At 34.5% G+C, this 26,561-nt stretch overlaps 1 protein-coding gene across 1 annotated transcript in view; it reads left to right on the plus strand.

Moving 5' to 3' along the window:
- The window catches only part of LOC148950172 (hemicentin-1-like), a 235,199-nt gene that overhangs the window by 141,955 nt on the left and 66,683 nt on the right, over positions 1-26,561 (plus strand). Inside the window, exons 10-11 of the mRNA XM_089091489.1 lie at positions 8,311-8,622; positions 23,393-23,451. Coding sequence (XP_088947615.1) covers positions 8,311-8,622; positions 23,393-23,451 — 371 coding nt within the window. The remainder of the gene's footprint in view (positions 1-8,310; positions 8,623-23,392; positions 23,452-26,561) is intronic.

Below are 26,561 nucleotides of genomic sequence, written 5' to 3' on the forward strand. Positions count from 1 at the left end.
GACTAAAAGGATTTTCAAGACCCCTCATTAATAACTCTTAAAAAGGTTCAAATTTATGTCCAATAGCAACCCTCCCCCTCTGGCATTGGTTGCTAGGGTGGGCTAGCCACATATTTTCATGGTGGCGTGAATTTTATGTAATAATATGAAAGAAAGCTTAAAGTTAAGCTGAGTGGTGTTAAAAAATTTCAGCTGATGGGGGAGGGGAATTAAAATCTAATGATTATTCAAAGAAAGTCCTCAAAAATATCATAATGTGGCTTGAATTTACTTGTAACGATTTTATTGAAATTTCAAGAGAAAATATTATTTACATATGAGCTTGTCAACTGGGGGTGCATAGTCCTGGCTCAAAGAAACGAGGCATTTTCATTAAAAGCCCTAAGAAATATTTTAATGTGGGTTAAATTTACTTCTAACAAGTTTATTTGAAGTTTTAAGAGAAAATATTATTCAAATTTGCGCATGTCAACCGGGGATGCATAGTCTCACCTAGACCCCGGCGCCACGCCGGCAGATTGACCGAACGCCTCCGACGAGAGGCCTGGTCGAACGCCGCCGAAGTGTAGTAACGCCGCCGGCGGGCCGAAGGCGCGCCGCCGCCGACAGAGGCGGTGGCGTTCGGTCGACTTTAAATTAATTGTGCGGCAATTCTTTATTACGTCAATCGCAAAGTCGGAGCTTATCCTTCTCGTGTGGTTGAGTATTTCTATTTTCCTGATTAGAAATCAAGCAGGGCTTGCACTATCCCCGAATTTTTGAGTATTTATCTGAAAATCTATGCATCACCCCGAAAAAAAAATTAGTTCCCCGAAAATCACGCAATCACGGTGCCACCCCTAGCTATTTATCACCAGTGACTTTCCCTGCCAAATATTACTTTGCATACCACAATTCTTCACTGCTCTCTTGTTCATTAATTTTCGTCTCTTTTGTTACTTTGCATAAAAACCAGACAGATGCAATATGCAATTGCAAATATTGCAATATACACAGTTCTTCAAATGTTGACAAAAAACAGTATCGTCTTTATGAAATGAGTTTAAATCATTTTGAATTTTGTTTCCCAATCGCTATTTCTAACATCGTTCGTAGTCAAAAATTTTATTTTCAAGTTGAATAGAATTATAGAACGAATTTATTACCATACAGCTTCAGCCTTCAGTTGGAATTTGAAATTGATAGCCGACAGATTTTTTCTACAGCTGAATTGTAAGTTTGCAGATTTTTTTTTTTTTTTTTTTTTTTTTTTTTGCTGTTTTTAGATAGGATTTTCTTAATATTTAATACTCAATTGTTGAACGCCTGAATGTTTAATACCCAATTGTTCAGAAGCTACCCCAAAAATATGACTGATAAATAAATTGTAAATTATTGTCTATAGGGGGGGATAGGGGGCTATCATTTTTAAGTGATAATACCTTATTTTTTTTAATTGAAAGCAGGGATGCCAAAAGGATAGTTATTTTTTTTCATTTAAAGTGGAGACAGAAGAAAATGATATAAAATTCCCTGGGAAACCATTGAAATATTTTGATAGACCCAGGGCCCCCCATTAAGACTTGTTCATTGTCTTGGATATTTTGCGATTTCTCATAGGCTACTGGCCTAATTTGGATTTTGTACGTGCTCCCTTTTAGTTAAATTCTTTGGATCTTATTGAATGCCACGGCGAATCTATGACTCAGTTTTCCAATAATTTGAAGTATATATGAATAATTTCGACATTTTTGTTGTTGTCTTTGCACCCCTTTACTCATACCCTCAATTTTTTTTCGAGGAACACTAAGCTGTTTAGCGTTATTTTGCGTGTTTGCTTGAACCATATAGTGACCTAGTTAATTATTAAGTAACTTATTTTTCTAATGAAAGCTGAGACGGTATCCTATCAAGGTGGTATCCAGAAGGGGGGGGGGGGGTATTACATTTAAAGGATAATATCTCGAATTTTTTTTTATTGAAAGCAGGGATCCCAAAAAGTTATTTTTTTTAATTAAAAGCAGATACAGCATTCTATCAAGGCGAATAGTACCTTGATTTTTTTTATTGAAAGCAGGGATGCCAAAAAGTTGAAAAGTTGACAAAAATTAACAAGATTTTCCTGAGTTATACTTGATACAGCATATACATGGTTTTATCGTCCAAAGGGAAAGGGACATATGCGTCCAACCTGTTTTTTTTCTTATTGATGAAGCGGGTTTAATTTGAAAACATTCATTCAGAAGGACCAGGCATATTCACACTAAGACGAACTGGTGTGACGAAAGTGATATCGACATCCCCACCTAACGTTGCGCTCGTGTGACAATGGCGCCCTTGGTCCAGTGCCCAAGTTACATTAAAAGGCCAGGTCATAATGAAATCTTTGAATTTGGGAGTTTCATGGAGGAGTCTTTGACAGTCTTATGACCTCAGGGAACTAGATGTTGCATCGTTCTTACGTATCTACAGTGTTTTAAAAAATTTGATCACCCCACAACCGATTACCAAAAATATGCACAATTATAACAAATGTAACATTTCGAATATTATAACAATTTTTTCAAAGCTTTGAAGAAAAGCAAAAAAGGATAAATTCCCCTAACTACGCTTGAAAGCTATTTAAAAAAAATCTCTTTGGAGATTTCCATGGAAATGACCATAGCAGAAGCTTTGAGCCTGGGTGGGAATCTAAGAGGAGTCTTTGAGTATTTTGACCACAGGTGACTTATTGTTGTGACTTTCTTAAATTTGGTAATTTTTGTAAGCATTTGGAAATCAATGCTGAAACTCAATAATTGATACTAAGTGTCCAAACATTTTACGTGGATTAAAAGTCACGAACTAGGATGAAAATCTCAACATCTTCCTGGAGCTATTTCAGTCTGCATATTATTTCATTTAATTACATTTAGAATGGATGAGTTTTTCATTTTTTACCAGAAAATAGCTGGCATTTAATTTTTCTTCATACCTAATAAACCATTAAGTGCTTTTTGTTTCATTGTAATTGAAGTGTTCTTAAGTGAAGTGTTCATCATGTATTTTTCAATCTGATAAATTTATTCCTTTTAGATGTAGTTTATAATTTGACTGATATTAGGTATTTATCAATTTATAATTTGGAATGAATCCCCAAAGGAAAAAAAACGAATAATATCCAAAAGAGCAGCAGTTTAGCCTTAGCCTACATGACACATATTCTATAGAAAAGCCAAAAAAACGTTAAAATGCATTTTTTTAGAAACTGTAATTAAAAACCAGTTTTTAAGACCAGAATTCTTTTTAAGAATCCAAAAGAGCAAAAAAAACAATCAATATAAAAGTCGCCCATTTCAACTGTTTTAAAGGTGACAAAACAGATTTAGGCAAAGGGTATTGCGAAAACACTAAGCTTCTAAGTTAAAAGTTACATTCAAAGTTCTTACCCAGGTAACTACCAAATTTTGTGATACAGCATTTGAAGTTTTGTAGGTATTAATACTCGGTGAAAAAACTACTAATTTTGATGATTACTTATATTAAGAATACATAAATAATAGATATTTCAACTACTCGTATTATGCAAGGGTACTGAAACGCCACATCCATTTCGTTTCTACCATATTTCTACTTCTCTTGATGGCTTATAAATCCAAAATTGAACACTGTTATTATTTGAACTATGTGACTTAGTATTTGAACTTTGTGACTCGTTAGAACATGTTAGTTCTATTAATTTACATAACTTAAAATTTGAATCATTTTTAGAACGAGTTTTCTCCTTATTTTCAATAGTTTTACATTTTCAATGGTTGGTTAAAAATTTGCTGCATGGTGGCACACTGCGGCACCTGTCACCATCATTTAAGCGTTTTCTGAGGTTTTAATACCCCAATAAATATATTTTTATTTCTTTTTATATTATTTTCTGACAATTCCCAACCTCCGCCTTTATATGACTGGTCCGTGGCACCCTCTGACACCACCACATCCTTCCTAAGACATTTTCAAACATTTCTTGTTAAAATTCACGCATTAAATCCATTCGTTCATGTTTTCACACTCCAATCCTCTGTGATACATAATGTCAATCAACACCACCGTGCCAAACTATTACTGGTCCTCTGGCACCCTCTAACACCTTCACATCATTCCTAAGACACTTCCCAGACATTGTCTTGCTAGAAAGCACGCAATAAATCTATTGATTCACATTTCCGCAACCCAGCCCTCCGTGATATACTATGTAAATTCACACCACTGTGCCACTCTGTTAGTGGCACCCTCTATTGCCACCTCATCATTCCTAAGACATTTTACAGATATTTTTTTGTTCAAACTCACACAATAAATCCGTTGATTCATGTTTTTGTAACCCAACCCTCCGTGATACACCAAATCGTTTTAAACCACCTTGTCAAACTATTACTGTCTCTCTGGCACCCTCTAGCATCCAATCATTATTCCTAAGAAGTTTTAAATATATTTTCTAGTTAAAAATCACACTTTAAATCGATTGATTCATATTGCGCTACATTTTAGTGCTACAGTGCTACAGGTTATTTCGTAGAATGTATAAGCCGAATCATAGATTGCTGGTCCAGCTGTCTAGGGTGCAGTTCTATTTGATTGAAATGTTCTTTCTGATCCTAATGGGGACATAAAATCTTTGGTTAATAAAGGTTCCTTGAGAAAAACGTATTCAAAGAAAAATTAAATCCTGGAGAAAAAAACGCCTTGAAAGAAAAAACACCTTGAAGGAAGAAAAAGAACCTCTTGAAGAAAAAAGACATCCAAATCTTTAAAGTATTATGTAACACCTGTGTGTGTACCGTCAATACGTAATATCCCACTTGTGCCCTGCTATTACGTAACACCCAAATGTGTGTCCTGCTCAGTTATAGCCGGGTATCCCTCACAGGGCCTAAAGAAAAAAGTCACGTGTGAATGCATCATCCTTAACATAAGTAAACATTCCCCATTACGTAAGAACTAAATAAATGATGTAGAAAAATGTCTTGAATAAAAATGTCCTAAAAAACCTCTTGACGTGTTTTGAAACGTCTTGAAAAACGTCTTGAAGAAACAATGTCTTAAAATAGTCTGGAAATGTCTTGAAACGTCTTGGAAAACTTCAGGAATGGTTGGTGGTATTATGTTGAAACTCTCAATGGGTGTTGAAGGGGATGTTGAAGAAAACGGAAGGTGTTATGCGTATACTGCAACTACTACCACAACTGCAACTGCAACTATTGCTACTATGCAAACTAAGGGGATTATGGTGAAGCTGTCAAGGAATTTTTAGGCAGATTTTAGCTAGATCAGAAAGAACTATGAGCATGTCGATTGTCAATGGGTGACAAATTAATATCTCAACAACAGCTTACGTTATTGATTTTGACCTTTCAGGGAAAGTTTTGGTGGATTATGAGCTAGTCAGGAAGCACTATGTGTATACTAATACTTGTTAAAGTTAAAGTAACTAATGACGCCTAAGGTATTAAGGTGAAACTTTTAGAGAACGTTTAGCATCATAGCATCATAGCAAGCAATATATTGAAACTTTTAAAGGAGCTATTTCAATTGAAAACTAAAAGATTTACCGCCCTTTTTAAGAGTCAAAAGTGATCGGAGGGCAAGCAGACTTCCTTTAAAGTCCTCCCGAGCGCAATTTTTCAAGCGCATTTAATCAGTATTTTGAGACAGCCATTTTTTTCGGCATAGTTTAACGGTTCGGGAACTATGCCTCTAGAGATATTGGGTATGGTAGCCCACCCCCCTCCAATTATGCAATTTAATCGTTTTGCCTTAAAACTAAATGTTGCTTTAAAAGTAAATCAAAAAGTGATGTGTTTATGCTGGTTGTCAATAAGACATTTCAGCAATATCCCAAGAACTACAGAGGGTATTAAGTTGACACTTTCAGAGCTACTCCTATTACTACTTCTGTTTTTACAATTTAACTAAATCAAAAGATTTTAAGTGTATCCAGGTTTAAATACGAAGGTCTTGTTGAATGATCATTGGACTATTTTGAAAAACATGGTCATCTCAAAGTTTCGATCGAATGCATTTTGGGTAAAGAGAATGTGAAATAAAGAGAATGGTAAAGAGAGGCTAGCTGCTCTTCCATCACTTAATTTTCAATCGAATAAACCCCCTCCAAAGTTTATTTGACAACGCCTGCCATAATAACCTTATGCGTTAATCATTGGCAACTAGTATAACTTATACCCCTTGCCCTGAAGACTGTGGGGGGGGGGGTTGACCTAAACGATATTACTACTGGATATATCAACTATTCTGAACAAAATGGCTATCTCAATATTTGATTGGATGCATTTCGATAAATGATGGGTGTTGAAGATGGGATGGTCGCCCTCCAAACACTTTTGAGTCTTAAAAAGAGCACTAAAACTTTCAATTTCCATTCGAATGAGCCCCTTTCAAAGTTTCTACGACAACCTCTTCTGTACAAAGTACCTTAGCCAGACAAAAAATGTATTGTACACACATCGCTCTTTACTCCAAAAATTTGATCCAATTAAATATACTACAAATTAATATACTCAGTTGTTCCCGAGTTACACATTTTTGACAACCCGTATACACAAATTTGTCTGGTTTTGTTCAAAACTCCCCTCTACATTCTCTCAAAGGCTCACCTGAATGCCTTTCGCCTTTTTGGAAAGTAAAGGTCGAACACGCCCACCTGTCTCAATAACATGTACAATTTGTAAACAATGAACGAATTGCCTAACTTAGAACTCTTGCCCTGAGGGCTGTGGGGGGTTCCCATCCCCAAAGGCATAATCACTGGACTTTTCAACAATGCTGAACAAAATAACTGTCTAAAAATTTTGATTGGATGTGTTTTGGAAAATGAGGGGCATGGTAAGGGGAGGGGAGCTGTTTACCCTCCAATCGCTTTTGAATTTTTAAAGTGGCACTAGAACTTCCGATTTCTTGTCAAATGAACCCCATTCGAAGTTTACATGAACATCCTTTCCATTAAAAACGTTATATGCCCCTGGGGCATATCATACAACTCTTGCCCCTGGGCTCTTAGTGGATCTGTTAACTCTGGAGGTATTGTCATATGTTCTTGGACTATTTTGAATATAATAGCTATCTCAAAATTGCTAGTGAATGCAACTAAAGAAAAGAGAACATGGGGGCGCGGGGGGGACTAGTTGCCCTCTGATCACATTTGATTCTTTAAAAAGAGAACAGAGCTTGTAATTTTAAATCGAATGTGCCCTTTCCGAAATTTTTATGACCACCCCTTCCATAAATAGCTTATATGTTGATAATGGGCAACTAGTATAACTTGTAGCCCTTGCCCTGAGGGCTGTGGGAGGAGGGTTGCCATCCTGAAAGACATAATTACGGACCTTCGAACTATTTTGAAATAAAATGGCTATCTCAAATTTTTTTTTGGATGTGTTTGGGGAAATTATCGGTGAGGGGTCTGGTTGCCCTTCTTTCGCTTTTGACTTCTAAAAATGGTACTAGATCTTTCTGTTCAAAATCGAATGAGCCCCTTTCGAAGTTTTTATGACAGCTCCTTCTATAGGAAATGCCTTGGTCAGACGACTCTACAAATAAATACTACATTTTGCCCAAATCGCTCTTTGCTTAGTTAGCGCTTATTGTGCTGCTTACTAAATACATAATTAGTTCTTACGAAGTGGGCGGAGGTAGAAATTCATACGGAATCCCTATTGATTTTCAGGAATATTTCTGGTCTACGCTGTTATTATAAAAGTAAAAAGGAACATTAAACCCCAAAAACGAGCAGTTTTTCCCTATAGGAGGGGGGACTGCCCCCTTCTTATCCGTAGCCTCCTCCTCCTGGTTGTAGAAACTTTGGAGGGTGCTCATTCGCTCGGAAATTAAGAGTTCTAGTCCTCCCCTATAAGTCAAAAGTGATTGGAGACCAGCATGCCCCTGTCCTAGGACCGCTTTTTATATCTACTCCTTTTATTACTTCTTAGGAAATCTGATCGACATTATGAGGTACCTATTTTGTACTTACCGCGGGGCGGAAAGTATTGGATGGGGAATTACCCTGGGAAAATTTTCCGCAGGGAATAACTTTAAGGGCGAAAGTACCGGCCCCATCCGTTGCAGTTCTGAGAAAATGCCCAAGGTCTTGCACAAAGACTGTAAATAAACACAAAATCATTATACTTAGTAAGTGCTTTCTTTCTCAGCACACTATTTTCCGTTTTTCTTCATTTTATGGCACAGCATATCAGTCTTACCATTTTAGTCAGTTTTCAGGGCTTTTTTAAATATCTTCAGATCCACCATAATTTTGATTTAATCGGCTATAATTAATTTCAGACATTCCATTGTGTAGAATCACAAATCCCGTCACCGTGGCTGTGGCTGGAGGAGACCTTGTAAACCTTACTTGCACTGCTGAAGCGTTTCCAGATCAGCTCTCCTTCAACTGGTCATTGAGTCCCCTTGGTCAGGACAGTCGGAACGGAAGAACTTCCATCCCTAGGGCGGCTGTTGTAGTTGATGGAAGGACAAGTATTTTAACATACAGACCAATCGATGTACTTTCAGACTACGGAATTGTATTTTGTGTTGCAAGCAATAGCATGGGAAATATGAAACGACCTTGCGCCTTTAATGTGACTAAAGAGGGTATTTGCTTTAGAGATTAATTTACTTACTTATTTATTCATTCATCCTATAGCATTTATTTATCTTTGTGGTTTCAAGGGCTTGTTGCCATTTTAGGATTGAAATCGTTCTTTGTCAACCTAGTAATACTTTTATGCACTTAAAAAGACCCCCCGATCGGTAAGGGGTTTAAGTTCCGATTAGTGAAGACGCTGCATGTAAATACAGTTTCCTTTTTTAGGTTAAAAAATATTTTAGAATTGACGTACCCGGTATAGTGGTTCACTTAGTACATTTGACAGGTTTAGTTTTTACATAAAACATACGGATAAATCAACATCCTTGTTTTCTTAGTAGGACCGCCTTTCTATTTTAAAGTTTTAAGTTTTGCTGAGCTCACGACTCGAATGATCTGAGTGGATTTACTGTCAACTTTAAGAAAAAGTGATAATGAGAGAGTCTGCAGGGGGAAAAGTTTTACAGTTGTTCCCTCATTTGGATGTCTTAGAGCTTAACTTTCAGACTAACCTATCTCAGTCCTTTTCTTAGAAATTCTTCCTTTCTGTTGAATTGTGCTGTCTCATGCGAGCTTTTGGAAAGAATTGCCAGTAGTGGCATTACTCAATCTTGAATTTTGGTAAAATTGACGATAGAAAACAATAAAAAATACTTTCGTGACTAAACGAGAAAACTGGTAACAGGAAACGTGTATTTGACTTTTTTATTCTAGTATGGATACGAGATTGAAATATTGTTTTCTGGCAGAATATGGGAGGATGGGGCTTACAAGTTTTCTATTATGTTAAAATAGCTCTATTGAATTATGATTTAGAAAACCTCCAGGACATAGGATCACGATTGTTTATATTGACGAGCTTAAATCTAAAAATGACCCCACTGAATTCTCTAAATATAAGAATCGTTATAAAATGAAACTACTTGATGGATACACGCAAATCCTAGCTACGAAGAAATATTTCTATGTAATATTTGTAAACCTGGGTATCATTCATTGTCTGCTGTGTTGAATTATCTGTACTATGATTAATTAGTACAACACCCAAGGAGCCATTATGACCGGTATGAGTCGCTTTAGTTTAGAGATAATTTTTTCCTTTTTATGTAATCGAACTCTCTTTAGAAGTCAAATGAAAAAAGCTTTTGACTAAGATCCGTGAAAATTCAAACTCTTCAAAGCAAGTTATAAAGTTTTGAACAGTGAGTACTTTTAACATTTTTGTTTATCACCTCCATTACTACGTAAATAATACTGTTGTTTGTCTAAATTTACTCTTACATTTCACTATGGCTTTCCAAGTTTAGAGGTAAATTTTTATACAACAAGAACTTCAAAGCGTTATTAAACTAGCATAAATTGTTCCATACAAACAGAGAGCTTTCACTAACTTAAACTTACTTTGTTGAGTGTGATTGCTAAATTTAATTGTATCCTTATCAGAGGCAACGCTGTTGCGTCGACTATAGTAAAGGCCATACGGCTCCAATGTTTTATTATTATTATTTTTTTTTCAGAGGCACTTCATACGGAAGGGGTCGTCGTAGAAACTTGTTGAGTGTGATTGCTAAATTTAATTGTATCCTTATCAGAGGCAACGCTGTAGCGTTGCCTATAGTAAAGGCCATATGTCTCCAATGTTTTATTACTATTTTTTTTTTCAGAGGCACTTCATACGAAAGGGGTCGTCAAGGAAGCTTCCAAGGTGGCTAACTCAATTGAAACTTGAGAGTTCTAGTGATCTTTTTAATATTCAAAAGTGATTGGAAGGCTGGTAGCGCCCCCCCCCACCCATCATTCCCCCAAAGATATCCAATAAAAATTTTGAGATAGCCATTTTGTTCAGCGTAGTTGATTTTCAGACAGAAAATATATTTTTGAGGAGGACACTCCCCCAAAACCCTCAGGGCAAGGGTTTTAAGTTAACCCTGGGAGATTATAAGGTTTTTATAGAAGGCGTTGTCGTAGAAACTTCAAAAAAGGCTCATTCGATTGGAAATTCAAAAAGCTAGTAGTAGAGAAGGGAGTGCCAGTCGTGACAGCATACCATATATGGGCATAGAGTCCCTAGGGAGAACACCTGTGCTGTCAGTCCAACGGGGCACCATATATGGGCATGGAATCCCCAGGGAGAACATGTTTCCGAGAAATTGATTGCGTAACCTAGCCTAACCTCGTGAGCTCGTGACGGGGCACAATATATGGGCATAGAGTCCCTAGGGGAAATGGATTTTGTCAGTGAGAATGGAAAAACAGGATTTTTCTCACTTTGATGTATTTCCAAGGAAAATTGTCTCCGGGCGAAGTTTATTAATGTCTTTGGAGTTCGTCCAGGAGAATTTTTTCCGGGCGAAGTTTATTAATGTCTTTGGTGTTCGTCCAGGAGAATTGTTTTTGGGCGAAGTTTTTTAATGTCTGACGGGTGATGTCAATGTTGATTGATTTGTCACGAAAGGGGAATTAATTGTTGTTTCTAAGGGAAATTATTGATTCTCGAAATGGGAATTAATTGTTGTTTCTAAGGGAAATTATTGATTCACGAAAGGGGAGAGAATCTCTGAGAACTTGATTTACATAATCGCTCGGGGAATTATTGATTTACGAAAAGGGGAATAAAGAAACAAGTAAGGCTTCATTGATCTTAGGTTTGAGGGATAAACGCTCTTTAGGTCAGAGAGAAAAATTAATATTCTATTTTTAAATAAGGCTTCGTTGATCATTAGTGTCAGGAATTTGAATTGACATCTCTTGTTATCTTGTAATTCTGTGGGAGTCTAAAGAGATAAAAATTCTATTTTTACTTAGGGCTTCACTTATCTTTAAGTCGGAAAGATAAATTGATATTCTAACGAAACCTTAATAGTGTAGCTAGGAACATTTATGAGATGAAGAGATTAACGCGGGAAAGGGTTTCCTAAGAATTTCAAATGTGACAGCGCAGTGATGCCAAAACAAAAGGAACACGTAGAAATTACGTTTAGGGATTATTTGGGTGAAATAGTTTGAGTCATTTTAGAGAATTCTTTAAGCGAAACCGTTTGAGGCATTTCAGAAGATGATTTTAGAAGATGATTTGGGGTGAAACTCGGTGGCCGTTATAATACACAAGTTCTATTTGAACAGTGTTGTGAGGTCCCCTACCCCAGCCCCAAAGGGCTCCAATCACCCTACCCCAACCCCAAAAGGCCCTCCTACCCCAACCCCGAAGGAAGCCCACGGCCCCCAAAGGTCCCCCGGGCTCCCAAAGGATCACCCGGCGCCCCAAGGGCCCCCCCGACCCCCAAAAGCCCCCTGGGTCTCCAAAGAGCCCCCTCCCCATTTTTTCATACTTTTTTTGTGCACTTGAGACACAGAAGGGCCCCCACATTTCAAAAGGCTTTATTATATCTTTCCAGAACAAGTTCCCTTCTTAATGTCATTCCTAAATCCATTTTACAAGTTGAAGTACCCATCCTTTTCACCCACAACTTTACTTTACAGCTTTTTAAATGCCCCAACACCAAGCAGTACTTTTCAAAGGGTATTTCAGAACAAGTTCAGTTATTAATGTCCCTTCTAAACCCATTTTACAAGTTGAAGTACCCATTCTTTTCCCCATAACTATACTTCATGACTTTTTGCACACCCCAATATCAAGCAAAACTTTTCAAAGGCATTTCAGAACAAGTTCTTTACTTAACGTCCTTCCTAAACCAATTTTACAACTTGAAGTACTTATCTTTTTCACCACAACTTTACTTTACGACTTTTTGCATACCCCAACATCAAGCAATACTTTTCATAGGCTTTTATATCTTTTCAGAACAAGTTCTTTACTTAATGTCCTTCCTAAACCAATTTTACAAGCTGAAGTACTCATCTTTTCCCCCACAACTTTACTATAAGGCTTTTCGAATACCCCAACATCAAGCAATACTTTTCAAAAGGCTGTATTATATCTTTTCAGAACAAGTTCTTTACGTAATTTTCTTCCTAAACCCATTTTACAAGTTGAAGTACTTATCTTTCTTCCCAACAACTTTACTTTACGATTTTTTTGCACACCCAAAAATCAAGCAATACTTTCCAAAAGGCTTTATTATATCTTTTCAGAACAATTTTTTCTTAATGTCCTTCCTAAACCAATTTTACAAGTTTAAGTAGTTATCTTTTTCACCACAACTTTATTTTGCGACTTTTTTGCACACCCCAAGATCAAGCAATACTTTTCAAAAGGCTTTATTATATCTTTTCAGAACAAGTTCTTTTCTTAATATCCTTCTTAAATCAATTTTTCCAAATTCTAAATTTTTCCTCAGTAGATAGATCATAAAAAGCTATATCATACTTTTGAATATTTTCTCGAAAGATAAGCAGTTCTATTTCAATTTTAAATCTTCTCAATGAAGTGAAGAAAAGTTCAAGTTCTCTTCTGAATGTTACCAAAGAAGACACTTCAATTCTAATTTCTCCAGAGAAAATAAAAATTTTCCACTTTAGTTTTAAGTTCCCCAAATACATAAAGAAATTTAAAGTTCTATTCTAAATTTTTCCGTAGTAGATAGAAAAAGCTATATCATAGTTGTGAATATTTTCTCGAAAGATAAGCAGTTCTATTTCAATTTTAAATTTTCCCAATGAAGTGAAGAAAAGTTCAAGTTCTCTTCTGAATTTTCTCAATGATACAGAAAATAGTTATTAATCAATTCTATTTTTCCAAATGATATAAAAATGTTCCACTTCAGTTCAGATCTATCTCAAAGAGATTAAAAATTTTAAATAATCTTCCAAATTTTTCATGGAAGATAGAAAAGTTCAAGTTCTCTTCTGAATTTTACCAAAGAAAACACTTCAATTGTAATTTCTCCAGAGAAAATAAAAATCTTCCACTTCATTTTTAAGTTCACCAAAGACATAAAGAAATTTAAAGTTTTATTCTAAATTTTTCTGTAGTAGACAGAAAAAGCAATACCATAGTTGTGAATATTTGCCCGGAAGATAAAAATTTCTAATTCAATTTATAATTTTCTCAACCAAGTGAAGAAAACCAGAGAAAATAAAAATCTTCCACTTCAGTTTTAAGTTCCCAAAAGAATTTAAGAAAATTTAGAATTAAAGTGAAACTTTCTATCTTCATGAAAAATAATCACAATCATAGTATAACTTTTCCTATCTTCTACGGGAAAATTTAGAACAGAACTTTAAATTTTTTATGTCTTTGAGAAATTAAGAATTGAAATGGAAGCTTTTTTTCATTGGTAAATTTCAGAATTGAGTTAACTCTTTCTCTTCTTTAAGAATATTCAGAAGAGAACTTGAACATTTTGCACTTCTTCGACAAAACTCAGAATTAAAGTGAAGCTCCTTATCTTCATGTCGAATATTCACAATCAATGTATAACTTTTTCTATCTTCTATGAAAAATTTGGAACAGAACATTAAATTTTTATGTCTTTGAGAAATTAAGACCTGAAGTGATAGTTTTTTCATTTTCATTGGTAAAATTCAGAATTGAGCTAACTTTTTTCTCTTTTTTAAGAAAATTCAGAAGAGAACTTGAACATTTTGCACTTCGTCAAGGAATCTAAGATATAAAGGGGAGCTCCTTTTCTTCAAAGCAAATATTCACGAACTATGTTTAACTTTTCATAAAGTATGCGAAAAATTTGTAGAAGGTATATAAATTCATCGTTTCTTGGCGAAAAGTTAGTAGTGAATTTAGGAAAAATTAGAATTGGAGTGAAACTTTTTATCTTCATTGACAATAATCATAATCATAATATAAGTTTTTCTATCTTCCATCTTAAAATTTAGAATATAACTTTAAATTTCTTTGTCTTTGTGAAATAAAGAACTTAATTTGAAAATTTTTATTTTCCCTAGAAAAATAGAGTTAATCAATAACTTATTTCTTTTCCATAGAGAAAATTTAGAAGAGAAGTTGAACTTTTCTTCACTTTGTTGAGAAAATTTAAAATTGAACTAGAATTTTCTATCTCCCGGGAAAATATTCACAGCTATGATATTACTTTCTCTATCTTCCACCGAAAAATTTAGAATAGAACTTTAAATTTCTTTATGACTTTGGGAAATAAAGAACTGAAGTGGAAGATTTTTATTTTCTCTGGAGAAATTAGAATTGAAGTTTGTTCTTTGGTAAAATTCAGAAGAGAACTTGAACTTTTCTATCTTCTATGAAAAATTTGGAACAGTTTAAAAAAAAATTTCATCCCTTTGAGACAGATCTGAACTGAAGTGGAAAATTCTTATAATATTTGGAAAAATAGAAATGATCAGTAACTTATTTCTTTTTCATAGAGAAAATTCAGAAAAGAACTTGAACTTTTCTTAACTTCATTGAGAAAATTAAAAATTGAACTAGAACTTTTTATCTTCAGGGAAAATATTCAGAACTATGGAATAGCTTTTTCTATCTACTACGGAAAATTTAGAATAGAACTTTAAATTTCTTTATGTCTTTGGGGAACTTAAAACTGTTGTTTAAGATTTTTTTTTCTCTAGAGAAACTGGAATTGAAGTTTGTTCTTTGGTAAAATTCAGAAGAAAACTTGAACTTTTCTACCTTCTATGAAAAATTTGGAACAGTTTTAAAAATTTTTTCATCCCTTTGAGACAGATCTGAACTGAAGTAGAAAATTTTTTTATTATTTGGAAAAATAGAAATAATCAATAACTTATTTCTTTTTCAAAGAGAAAATTCAGAAGAGAACTTGAACTTTTCTTCACTTCGTTGAGAAAATTTGAAATTGAAATAGAGCTTTTTATCTTCCGTGAAAATCTACATAAACATAATATTACTTTTTCTAACTTCCACCGAAAAATTTAGAATTGAACTTTAAATTTTTTTATGTCTTTGTGAAATAAAGATCTGAAGTGAAAGAATTTTGTTTTCTCTGGAGAAACTACAACTGGATTGTGTTCTTTGATAAAGTTCAGAAGAGAACTTGAACTTTTTTATCTTCTGTGAAAAATTTGGAACAGTGTTTTAAATTTTTCATCTCTTCGAGACAGATCTGAACTAAAGTGGAAAATTTTATATTATTTGGAAAAATAGAGATGATCAATAACTAATTTCTTTTTCATTGAGAAAATTCAGACTAGAACTTGAACTTTTCTTCACTTCGTTGAGAAAATTTAAAATTGAAGTAGAACTTTTTATCTTCCGGGAACATATTCACAACTATGATATTACTTTCTCTATCTTCCACCGAAAAATTTAGAATAGAACTTTAAATTTCTTTATGACTTTAGGAAATAAAGAACTGAAGTGGAAGATTTTTATTTTCTCTGGAGAAATTAGAATTGAAGTTTGTTCTTTGGTAAAATTCAGAAGAGAACTTGAACTTTTCTATCTTCTATGAAAAATTTGGAACAGATTTAAAAATTTTGTCATCCCTTTGAGACAGATCTGAACTGAAGTGGAAATTTTTATATTATTTGGAAAAATAGAAATGATCAATAACTTATTTCTTTTTCATAGAGAAAATTCAGAAGAGAACTTGAACCTTTCTTCACTTCGTTGAGAAAATTAAAAATTGAACTAGAACTTTTTATCTTCAGGAAAAATATTCAGAACTATTGTATAGCTTTTTCTATCTACTACGGAAAATTTAGTGAACTTAAAACTGAAGTGGAAGATTTTTATTTTCTCTGGAAAAATTACAATTGAAGTGTGTTCTTTGGTAAAATTCAGAAGAGAACTTGAACTTTTCTATCTTCAATGAAAAAATTTGGAAGAGTATTTAAAATTTTTCATCTCTTTGAGATAGATCTGAACTGAAGTGGAAAATTTTTATATTATTTGGAAAAATAGAAATAATCAATAACTAATTTCTTTTTCATTGAGAAAATTCAGAATAGAGCTTGAACTTTCCTTGACTTCGTTGAGAAAATTGAAAATTGAACTAGAACTTTTTGTCTTCCGGGAAAATATTCACAACTATGGTATAGCTTTTTCTATCTACTACAGATAAATTTAGAATAGAACTTTAAAGTTCTTTATGTCTTTGGTGAACTTAAAACTGAAGTGTAAGATTTTTATTTTCTCTGGAGAAATTAGAATTGAATTGTGTTCTTTGGTAAAATTCAGAAGAGAACTTGAACTTTTCTATCTTCTATGAAAAATTTGGAACAGTATTTTAAATTTTTTCATCCCTTTGAGAAAAATCTGAACCGAAGTGGAAAATTTTTATATTATTTGGAAAAATAGAATTGATTAATAACTAATTTCTTTTTCATTGAGAAAATTCAGAAGAGAACTTGAACTTTTCTTCACTTCATTGAGAAAATTTAAAATTGAATTAGAACTGCTTATCTTTTGAGAAAATATTCACAACTATGATATAGCTTTTTCTATCTACTGTGGAAAAATTTAGAATAGAACTTTAAATTTCTTTACGTCTTTGGGGAACTTAAAAATAAAGTGGAGAATTTTTATTTTCTCTGAAGAAATTAGAATTGAAGTGTCTTCTTTGGTAAAATTCAGAAGAGAACTTGAACTTTTCTTCACTTCATTGAGAAAATTTAAAATTGAAATAGAACTGGTTATCTTTCGAGAAAATATTCACAACTATGATATAGCTTTTTCTAGCTACTAAGGAAAAATTTAGAATTGGGAAAAATTGGTTTAAGAAGAATATTAAGAAAAGAACTCGTTCTGAAAAGATATAATAAAGCCTTTTGAAAAGTATTGCTTGATCTTGGGGTGTGCAAAAAAGTCGCAAAGTAAAGTTGTGGTGAAAAAGATAACTACTTCAACTTGTAAAATTGGTTTAGGAAGGACATTAAGAAAAAAACTTGTTCTGAAAAGATATAATAAAGCCTTTTGGAAAGTATTGCTTGATGTTGGGGTATTCGAAAAGCCTTATAGCAAAGTTGTGGGGGAAAAGATGAGTACCTCAACTTGTAAAATTGGCTTAGGAAGGACATTAAGTAAAGAACTTGTTCTGAAAAGATATAATAAGGCCTATGAAAAGTATTGCTTGATGTTGGGGTATGCAAAAAGTCGGAAAGTAAAGTTGTGGTGAAAAAGATAAGTACTTCAACTTGTAAAATTGGTTTAGGAAGGACATTAAGAAAAGAACTTGTTCTGAATTGTCTTTGAAAAGTATTGCTTGATATTGGTGTGTGCAAAAAGTCGTAAAGTATAGTTATGGGGAAAAGGATGGGTACTTCAACTTGTAAAATGGGTTTAGAAGGGACATTAAGAACTGAACTTGTTCTGAAATACCCTTTGAAAAGTACTGCTTGGTGTTGAGGCATTCAAAAAGCTGTAAAGTAAAGTTGTGGGTGAAAAGGATGGGTACTTCACTTTGTAAAATGGATTTAGGAATGACATTAAGAAAGGAACTTGTTCTGAAAAGATATAATAAAGCCTTTTGAAATGTGGGGGCCCTTCTGTGTCTCAGGTGCAAAAAAAAAGTATACAAAAATTGGGAGGGGGCTCTTTGGGGGCCTGGGGGCCTTTGGGGCTCCGGGGGCCCTTGAGGCACCGGGTGATCCTTTGGGAACCCGGGGGACCTTGGGGGGCCGGGGGCTTCCTTCGGGGTTGGGGTAGGAGGGCCTTTTGGGGTTGGGGTAGGGGGATCGGAGCCCTTTGGGGCTGGGCTAGGGGACCTCACAACACTGTTCAAATAGAACTTGTGTATTATAACGGCCACAGAGTTTCACCCCAAATCATGTTCTAAAATCATCTTCTGAAATGCCTCAAACGGTTTCGCTTAAATAATTCCCTAAAATGACTCAGACTATTTCGCCCAAATAATCCCTAAACGTAATTTTACGTGTTCCTTTTTTTGGCATCACTGCGCTGTCACATTTGAAATTCCTAGGAAACTCTTTCCCGCGTTAATCTCTTCATCTCATAAATGTTCCTAGCTACACTATTAAGGTTTCGTTAGAATATCAATTTATCTCACCGACTTAAAGATCAGTGAAGCCGTATTTAAAACTAGAATTTCTATCTTTTTAGAGTCCCACATAATTCCAAGATAACAAGTGATGTCATTTCTAATTCCTGACACAAAAGATCAACGAAGCCTTATTTAAAAATAGAATATTAATTTTTCTTTCTGACCTAAAGAGCGTTTATCCCTCAGACCTAAGATCAAAGAAGCCATACTTGTTTCTTTATTCCCCTTTTCGTAAATTAATAATTCCCCTAGCGATTATGTAAATCAAGTTCTCAGAAATTCTCTCCTTTTTCGTGAATCAATAATTTCCCTTAGAAACAACAATTAATTCCCCTTTCGTGACAAATCAATCAACCTTGCCATCACCCGTCAAACATTAAAAAACTTCGCCCTGAAACAATTCTCCTGGACAAACACCAAAGACATTAATAGACTTCGCCCGGAGACAATTCTCCTTGGAAATACATCAAAGTGAGAAAAATCCTGTTTTTCCATTCTCACTGACAAAATCCATTTCCCCTAGGGACTCTATGCCCATATATGGTGCCCCGTCACGAGCTCATGAGGTTAAGCTAGGTTACGCAATCAATTTCTCGGAAACGTGTTCTCCCTGGGGATTCCATGCCCATATATGGTGCCCCGTCGGACTGACAGCACAGGTGTTCTCCCTAGGGACTCTATGCCCATATATGGTGTGCTGTCACGACTGGCACTCCCTTCTCTACTGCTAGTGCCCTTTTTAATAGTCGAAAGTGATTGCAGGGCAACAAGCCCCCCCCCCCGCCCATTATTACGCCAAACACATGCAATCTAAATTTTGAGATAGCCATTTTTTTCAACGTAGTTGATTTCCAAATATAAAATATGTTTTTTAGGAGGATACTCCCCCACAACCCTCAGGGCAAGGGTTTTAAGTTATTCCCTGGAGGCGTATAAGGTTTTTTACAGATATGTGTTGTCGTAAAAACTTCAAAACGGGCTCATTCGATTGGAAATTAAAGAACTAGTGCCCTTTTTAATAGTCAAAAGTGATTAGAGTGTCACTAGCCCCCCCCCCCACGCTCATCATTTCCCCAAACAAATCCAATCTAAGTTTTCAGACAACCATTTTGTTCAGCGTAGTTGATTTCTAGATAGAAATTATATTTTTGAGGAGGACAGTCCCCCAAAACCCTCAGTGTATGGGTTGTAAGTTATGCTCTGGGTGCATATAAGATTTTTTTAGAAAGCTTTGTCGTAGAAACTTCAAAATGGGCTCATTCAACTGGAAATTAAAGGGCTAGTTACTTTTTAATAGTCGACAGTGATTGGAGGTCGACTAGCCCCCCCGCCCACGCCCATTATTTCCCCAAACACATCCAATCAAAATTTTCAGAAAGCCATTTTTCTCGGCATAGTTTATTGCCGGATATAAAATGTAATGTTGAGGAGGACACTCCCCCACAAACCTCAGGGCAAGGGTTTTAAGTTATGCCATGGGCGCATAAAGGGTTTTTCTAGAAGCCTTTGTCATAAAAACTTCAAAACATGCTCATTCGATTAGAAATTAAAGGGCTAGTGCCCTTTTTAATCGTCGAAAGTGATTGGAGTGTCACTAGCCCCCTCCCCCCAACGCCCATCATTTCTATTTTATAAGATAGCCATTTTGTAACCCCCCCTCTCAAGCCCTCCTTTTCCCCAAACAGATCCAATCAAAATTTTAAGACAGCCATTTTATTAAACGTAGTTTTAAGTTCTGGAAATTAGGTCTTTGAGGATTTCAACTCCCCCAAAGCCCTCAGGGCAAGGGTTGTAATTTAAGGATTCTCCGAATCCTTCATATTATTTCTTATGGAAGGGATGCTCGTATAAACTTTAGAGAGTGCTCATTTGATTGAAAATTGAAAGTTCTTGTTCACTTTTTAAGAGTCAAAATAGATTGAAGGACAACTAGCCCCTCTCCCTTCTTCACGCCCTAAATGCATCAGATAAAATTTTTGAGATAGACATTTTGTTAAAATAGTTCAAAGTTCTGATAAAAAAAACTCCGGTGTCGACAAAGCCCACCAGGGCCCAGGGGTAGGCGTTGTAAGTAATGCCCTGGGGTATTACTTATTAAGGGGGGTTTATAACTTATGGGAAGGGGTTTTGTATGGGAAGAACACATAGGAAATCTATTATAATTATCCAATTATAAAGTTAAAATACATACTCTGTGATAGATGCAAAATTACTTTGGCACCCAAATTCCTATTAAGGTCAATTCCAAACAGTCGTGATCCCTTTGTGTCAGCAAGTGAAATGGTCTAAACCCCCTTATTGGAGCTATTTTTTCAATCCATTCATTGTTGTCAATCGCTGTCCATAAGTTATGCAAGCTGTCTATTGTTCATATATAAGGTTTTTATCAAAGATGTAATCATATAGACTTTGAAAAAAGCCTCATTCTAATTAAATTGAAAGTTTTAGATCCGTTTTTTAAAGTCAAGAATAATCGGACAGTAAGCATCCCCCCCCCATGCCATAAAAACTTGAAATTTTTGGCAATCAAAAACGAAAAAAAACTAATTATAAAACGCTTTCCGAAAATTTTGATTTTAGAATTGAAGTAAAGGCCATTTTGAACTTATAATCAGCTGGTGAGAATACCTTTTAATATTCATACTCGAAGCGGCCGTAAACTACTGTTAAAAAGCAAATAAAGCCTAAAATGAACAGAAATTCAATGAGCAGTAATAGCAAAAAACATACAACAGGCAATAGTCCAAATGAATAAATAGATCTTAAAGCGAGTGATGCTTAGATCGAATATGAAAATCAAGCTTAAAACGAAAACAAATATTTTACTATTAAAGTATAAATGAAACTTAAAACGAACAGAAATTAAATAACAATCAATGCGAACAAACATACAATATATATTAATGTACATGAATAAAAATCTTAAAGCGAGTGAAACTTAAATTGAATATGCAAATCAATTTTGAATCGAATAAAAATAACTACAAACAAGAGTTTGGGTATCGTCGCACTGCAGAAGCCTAAAACCTACTGCGTCATTCGCGCTTTACTGAAAACGAATTATATTACAAATTTTTTCTTTTGTACTTAATATTGAAAATAAATATTAAAATTACTGTAAAATTTTGAACTGATGAGCTTTTAGCAATTAATATCATTATGCATCAAATATTCAGTTTAATTTATTAGTTCTTTTCAAGATTCGTCAAGACAAATATAGTTTCACTACAAGCCAAATTTGGATACTACCTCCTTCTTTAACTCTAAAAACCTAAAGCCTTCTGCGTCATTGGTGCTTCACTGAAAACGAATTACTCGTATATTACAAATTTATTATTTTCCAGTTCTTACAGCATTGAAAATGAAAACATAAATTACAGTGAAAAAAAATCTTTAACTGATGGATCTGTCAACAATTAATATCATTATATATCTAATATTCAATTTGAATTTGTTTATACTTTCCAAGACTGCTCAAGACTCATATAGTTTTGCCATTTTTTTTGACTCTGTCATTTTTTGTAACTAATCGTGATAGTTTGTTATGAAAATATTCTATGGCTTCTAGGCATTTCTATTTGAGCGGAAAACTGCACCTCAAACTTTGTGGAACATGCATTTTCTTGCATGAAACACCAAAATATAATAAAATGTCAAGTTTCGGTGTATTCCGACACTCGCAAGCAAGTGCCATTGGTATTTTTGAATCCGCATGGTCAATTTAGGGGTTTGGAGGGTAGGCTAATTCTCGTAGCAGCCCCATTCCGTCGTGGTATGGTTCATATTTTCAACACCTGGCGTCCGGACTATCATATAATCTACCACGCATACAACTACCCCAAATCAGTATCAATAAATAAATGAAACCCAAAACGAAAATAAATTAAAATAAATATTAGAGTCAAACTCGAAACGAGCATAAATTAATATGAGTAGGTTTTAAAACCCTTATGCGTTCTAAAATCAAGAATATAAATTATACTTCCAGCACAACGAATTCACATAAGCTAACTGAAAAAAAATGTACATTGTCAATTTAATATACATATGATGGTATCTATTCCCCAAAATATTGATTAACTTTCGGTATTTTATAAGTTGCGGAAGTGAGAATATTTAAAAGAATTGTTTTCAGTAAAGCGCCAATGACACAGTAGGTTTTAGGCTTCTGCAGTGAGACGATACCCAAACTCGTGTTTGTAGTTATTTTTATTCGATTCAAACTTGATTTGCATATTCAATTTAAGTTTCACTCGTTTTAAGACTTATTTATTCATTTACATTAATATATATTGTATGTTTGTTCGTATTAATTGTTATTTAATTTCTGTTCGTTTTAAGTTTCATTTATACTTTAATAGCAAAATATTTGTTTTCGTTTTAAGCTTGATTTTCATATTCAATCTAAGCATTACTTGCTTTAAGATCTATTTATTCATTTATATTATTACTTGTTGTATTTTTTTTTGCTATGATTGTTTATTTAATTTCTGTTCGTTTTGGGTTTCCTTTATTCTTTAATAGTAATTTCTGGTCGTTTTGAGTTTGAATTTTAACAGGTATTTGTATCTCCTGAGCTTAAGTTTAAAATGGCCTTTACTTTTCTTTGAAAAACTTATTTTTCGGAAAGTTTTTTTTAATTAATCTGCGAAAATCAGCCACATGGAATATCTGTAAAATATGTTGTGATTCAATATAGTTTTGTATGTTTAATTCTTTAATATTGACAAGGAAATTAAATTATAATGGCTAGATAAATCCGTCTAAGGCTAATATTCGAATATACAATTTAACAAATATTACAACTAGATTAAAAATGGTTTTTATTATTCAAAATCGTAAAATTTATTGTTCTAAATTTCAGGTATCCCTAAGCCTCCGTCAGGTTGTCTTCTTCTTAATCCAGCGAATAATATCTTAAAGGTAATACATTTATGTATACTTGTGTTGAATATCACATAATTGTTATACAACTAATTTATATATGTATGGACTTTTCCATCAATGTTTGATCTTGAAAAAAGAATATGCTTGGAATTGCCTAAAATATTCTTGATATGTAAATAATTCCATTGCACAGTGACTTGACATCTAGTACAGCCTTTGAAAAGCAAAAAATATTATCTGGCACGGATTGTTAAGACATATCGTTTCAAGATATCTGTATGCTGGTATATTTTCATAATTTTAATTTGCTTAAAGTCGTTTATTGAATTTTCTTTTTTCTCTTCATTCAGCTATTCTTTTTCTTCTTTTTTTTTACTCTCCTAATTAGATAATAACATAGCGAATTGGTTCACAGGCAGCGCAACAGTGCTGCCTAAGTAAAGACCGATGTGGGTAAAATGTGTTATTTATTATTTTTTTCTTTAGACCAGGGCACTTCGTATAGAAGGAGTTGTTTTAGAAACTTCAAAAGGATGGGCTCATTTGATTGGTAATTGAAAGGGCTAGTGCCCTTTTTGATAGTCAAAGTGATCGGAGGGCAACCAGACCCCCCCCCCCCCTCCACACCAATCATTTCTCCAGACACATCCAATCAAAATTTTGAGATTACTATTTCGTCCAACGTAGTTGAAAATTCCTGAAATTACGTCTTTGAGAATGAAAATCCCCCCCACAGCCCTCGGGGCAAGGTTTGTAAGTTACACTTTGCGGGCATATATGACTTTTACAGAAATGGTGGTCGTATGAACTTCGGAAGGGCTCATTCAATTAGAAATTGGTAATCAGAAGTTCTAGTGGCATTCTTAGGAGACAGATTGGTCGGAGGGCACCCCCCCTCCTTTGCGTTGTATTTTCCCCATATGCATTCGATATAAATTTTGAAATATCCATTTGCTCAAAAATAATCCAAGGATCACATAGCAAGGCCTTTGTGGTTGACACAACCCCTCTGAGTCTAAGGGTAAGGGTTGTGAGTTATGCCCTGGGGGCATGTAAAGTTTTTATGGAAGGTGTGGTCGTGTGAACTTTAGACGAGACTGATTACATTGGAAATGTATAGTTCTAGTTCTCTTTTAAGATTGAAGCGTGACGGAGAAAAAATCCCCCCCCCCCCAACTTGGCATCCTCTTTTCCCCAAACTCATTCGATCGAAATTGTGAGATAGCCATTTTGTTACAAATAGTCCACAGAGCATGTAACAACGTCTTCATGGTCGACAGAGCCTCTCAGAGCCCAGGGGCTCCCAGAAATTTTAATTGTAATTATGAAATCAATAAATTTTAATGTATGACCCGGGGCATATAAGGTTTTTATGTAACGGGTGATCGTATAAACTTTGGATTGGATGGGGCTCATTCGATTTTAAGTCTTAGAGCCCTTTTTAAGAGTCAAAGTTAATGGAGGGCAATCATCCCAATTCCAAGCCTATTATTCCCTAAGGCACATCTGATCAAAAATTTAAGAAAGGTATTTTGTTCAACATTGTTGAAAGGTTCAGTAATTATGTCTTCGGGGATGTCAACTTCCTCACAGTTCTCAGGGCAAAGACTGTAAGTTAGGCAATTCGTTCATTGTTTACATATAGTATAATAATGTTATTGAGAAAGGTATACATATTTGAACCTTACTTTCCAAAAATACGAAGGACATTCAGGTGAGTCTTTCAAATGTTGAGGGGAGTGTTGAACTAATTCGAAAATGCTATGGGCATACGGATTGCATAAAGGGCATAATTCAGGATTGACTGAGTATATTAGTTAGGAACTCTCGGGAAATGATCAAAAAGGCAATATTTGCATGCTACAAATACTACTACAACTACCACACAGCTCCATTTACAATATTGACGCAAAACTTGTACTAAATCAAAAGACGGTATGTGTATACACATTGTCAAAAGAGCGTATCTCATGAATTGATTTGGTTATTAAGTTGGAACTTTCAGAGAACACTTAAAAGGGAACGTCATCTGAGCAAAAGCCAATGTCGGCACACTACTGCTAATGGTGCTATCACAGTTACATTAACTACTACTACTAATATTTAAACTACTACTTCTATTGCACTAACTTGTAACACTAAAAGCATTAAGATGAAAATTTGATGAAGTAAAGGAACATACACGTTATCAAAAGGACATATCAGCAATCTCATAGTAATGGTTAGTTGTATTAAGTTGAAACTTCCAGGACTTGATCAGAGGGATGTTCTACTGACTAAAAGGCAATCTGTTAATACTATTAGTGCTACTAATACTACCGCTGTTACTGTTAGTACTATTAATATTAATATCAGTTCTACAGCTGTGACTACTATTAAAACTATGTTTAAGGGTATGAAGGTGAAATTTTCAAGGAATTTTGAGGAGGTAAGGTGAGCTGAATCACAACACGCTGTCCGTATGCAGGTTGTCAAAAGTACGTAACAGCAATATCTTAGGAACAGTTTGGATTTGAAGTTGAAACTAAGACGTCCTGTTGTGGGGAATGTTGAACTAACCAAAAGAAAATTTTTGCATCCTAATGCCAATGCTTCTACTGATATCACTGCTGCTATTACTATTATTTCTACTTCTACTACTACTTCTTTCACTAAATCAGAGGCTACTATTATTAATTTTACTGCTACTATACTACTGTTGTTAAAACGAAAGGTATTAAGGCGAACATTTTGGAATATATTGAAACTGCATGGAACTAAACCGAAACACACTAAGTCCAAACAAGTTGTCAAGAGGATGTATTAGAAATCTTTCAGGAACGGTTGATGGTTTTAAGTTGAAACTTTCAGCGTGTGTTCAAGGGAATGTTGAAGAAACTGAAGCTGCTATGCGCATACTGCTAGTAATTCTGCCCCAACTATTGCTACTATGCAAGCTCAGGGTATTAAGATGAAGCTTTTAAGGAATATTTAGGTAGATGTTGAACTAAATCAAAACAAACTATGAGTATGTGGACTTTCAAAAAGATGACAAAGCAATATCTCAAAAACAACTTACATTATTAAGTTAGACATTTGAGGGTAAGTTGGAGCAGATTTTGAACTAACCAGAAGGCACTATTTGTATACTATTAATACTACCATTA

The sequence above is a fragment of the Artemia sp. Qi Xiang Cuo genome, chromosome 7, assembly GCF_049724085.1.
Source record: "Artemia sp. Qi Xiang Cuo chromosome 7, ASM4972408v1, whole genome shotgun sequence".
Classification (NCBI taxonomy): Eukaryota; Metazoa; Arthropoda; class Branchiopoda; order Anostraca; family Artemiidae; genus Artemia; species Artemia sp. Qi Xiang Cuo.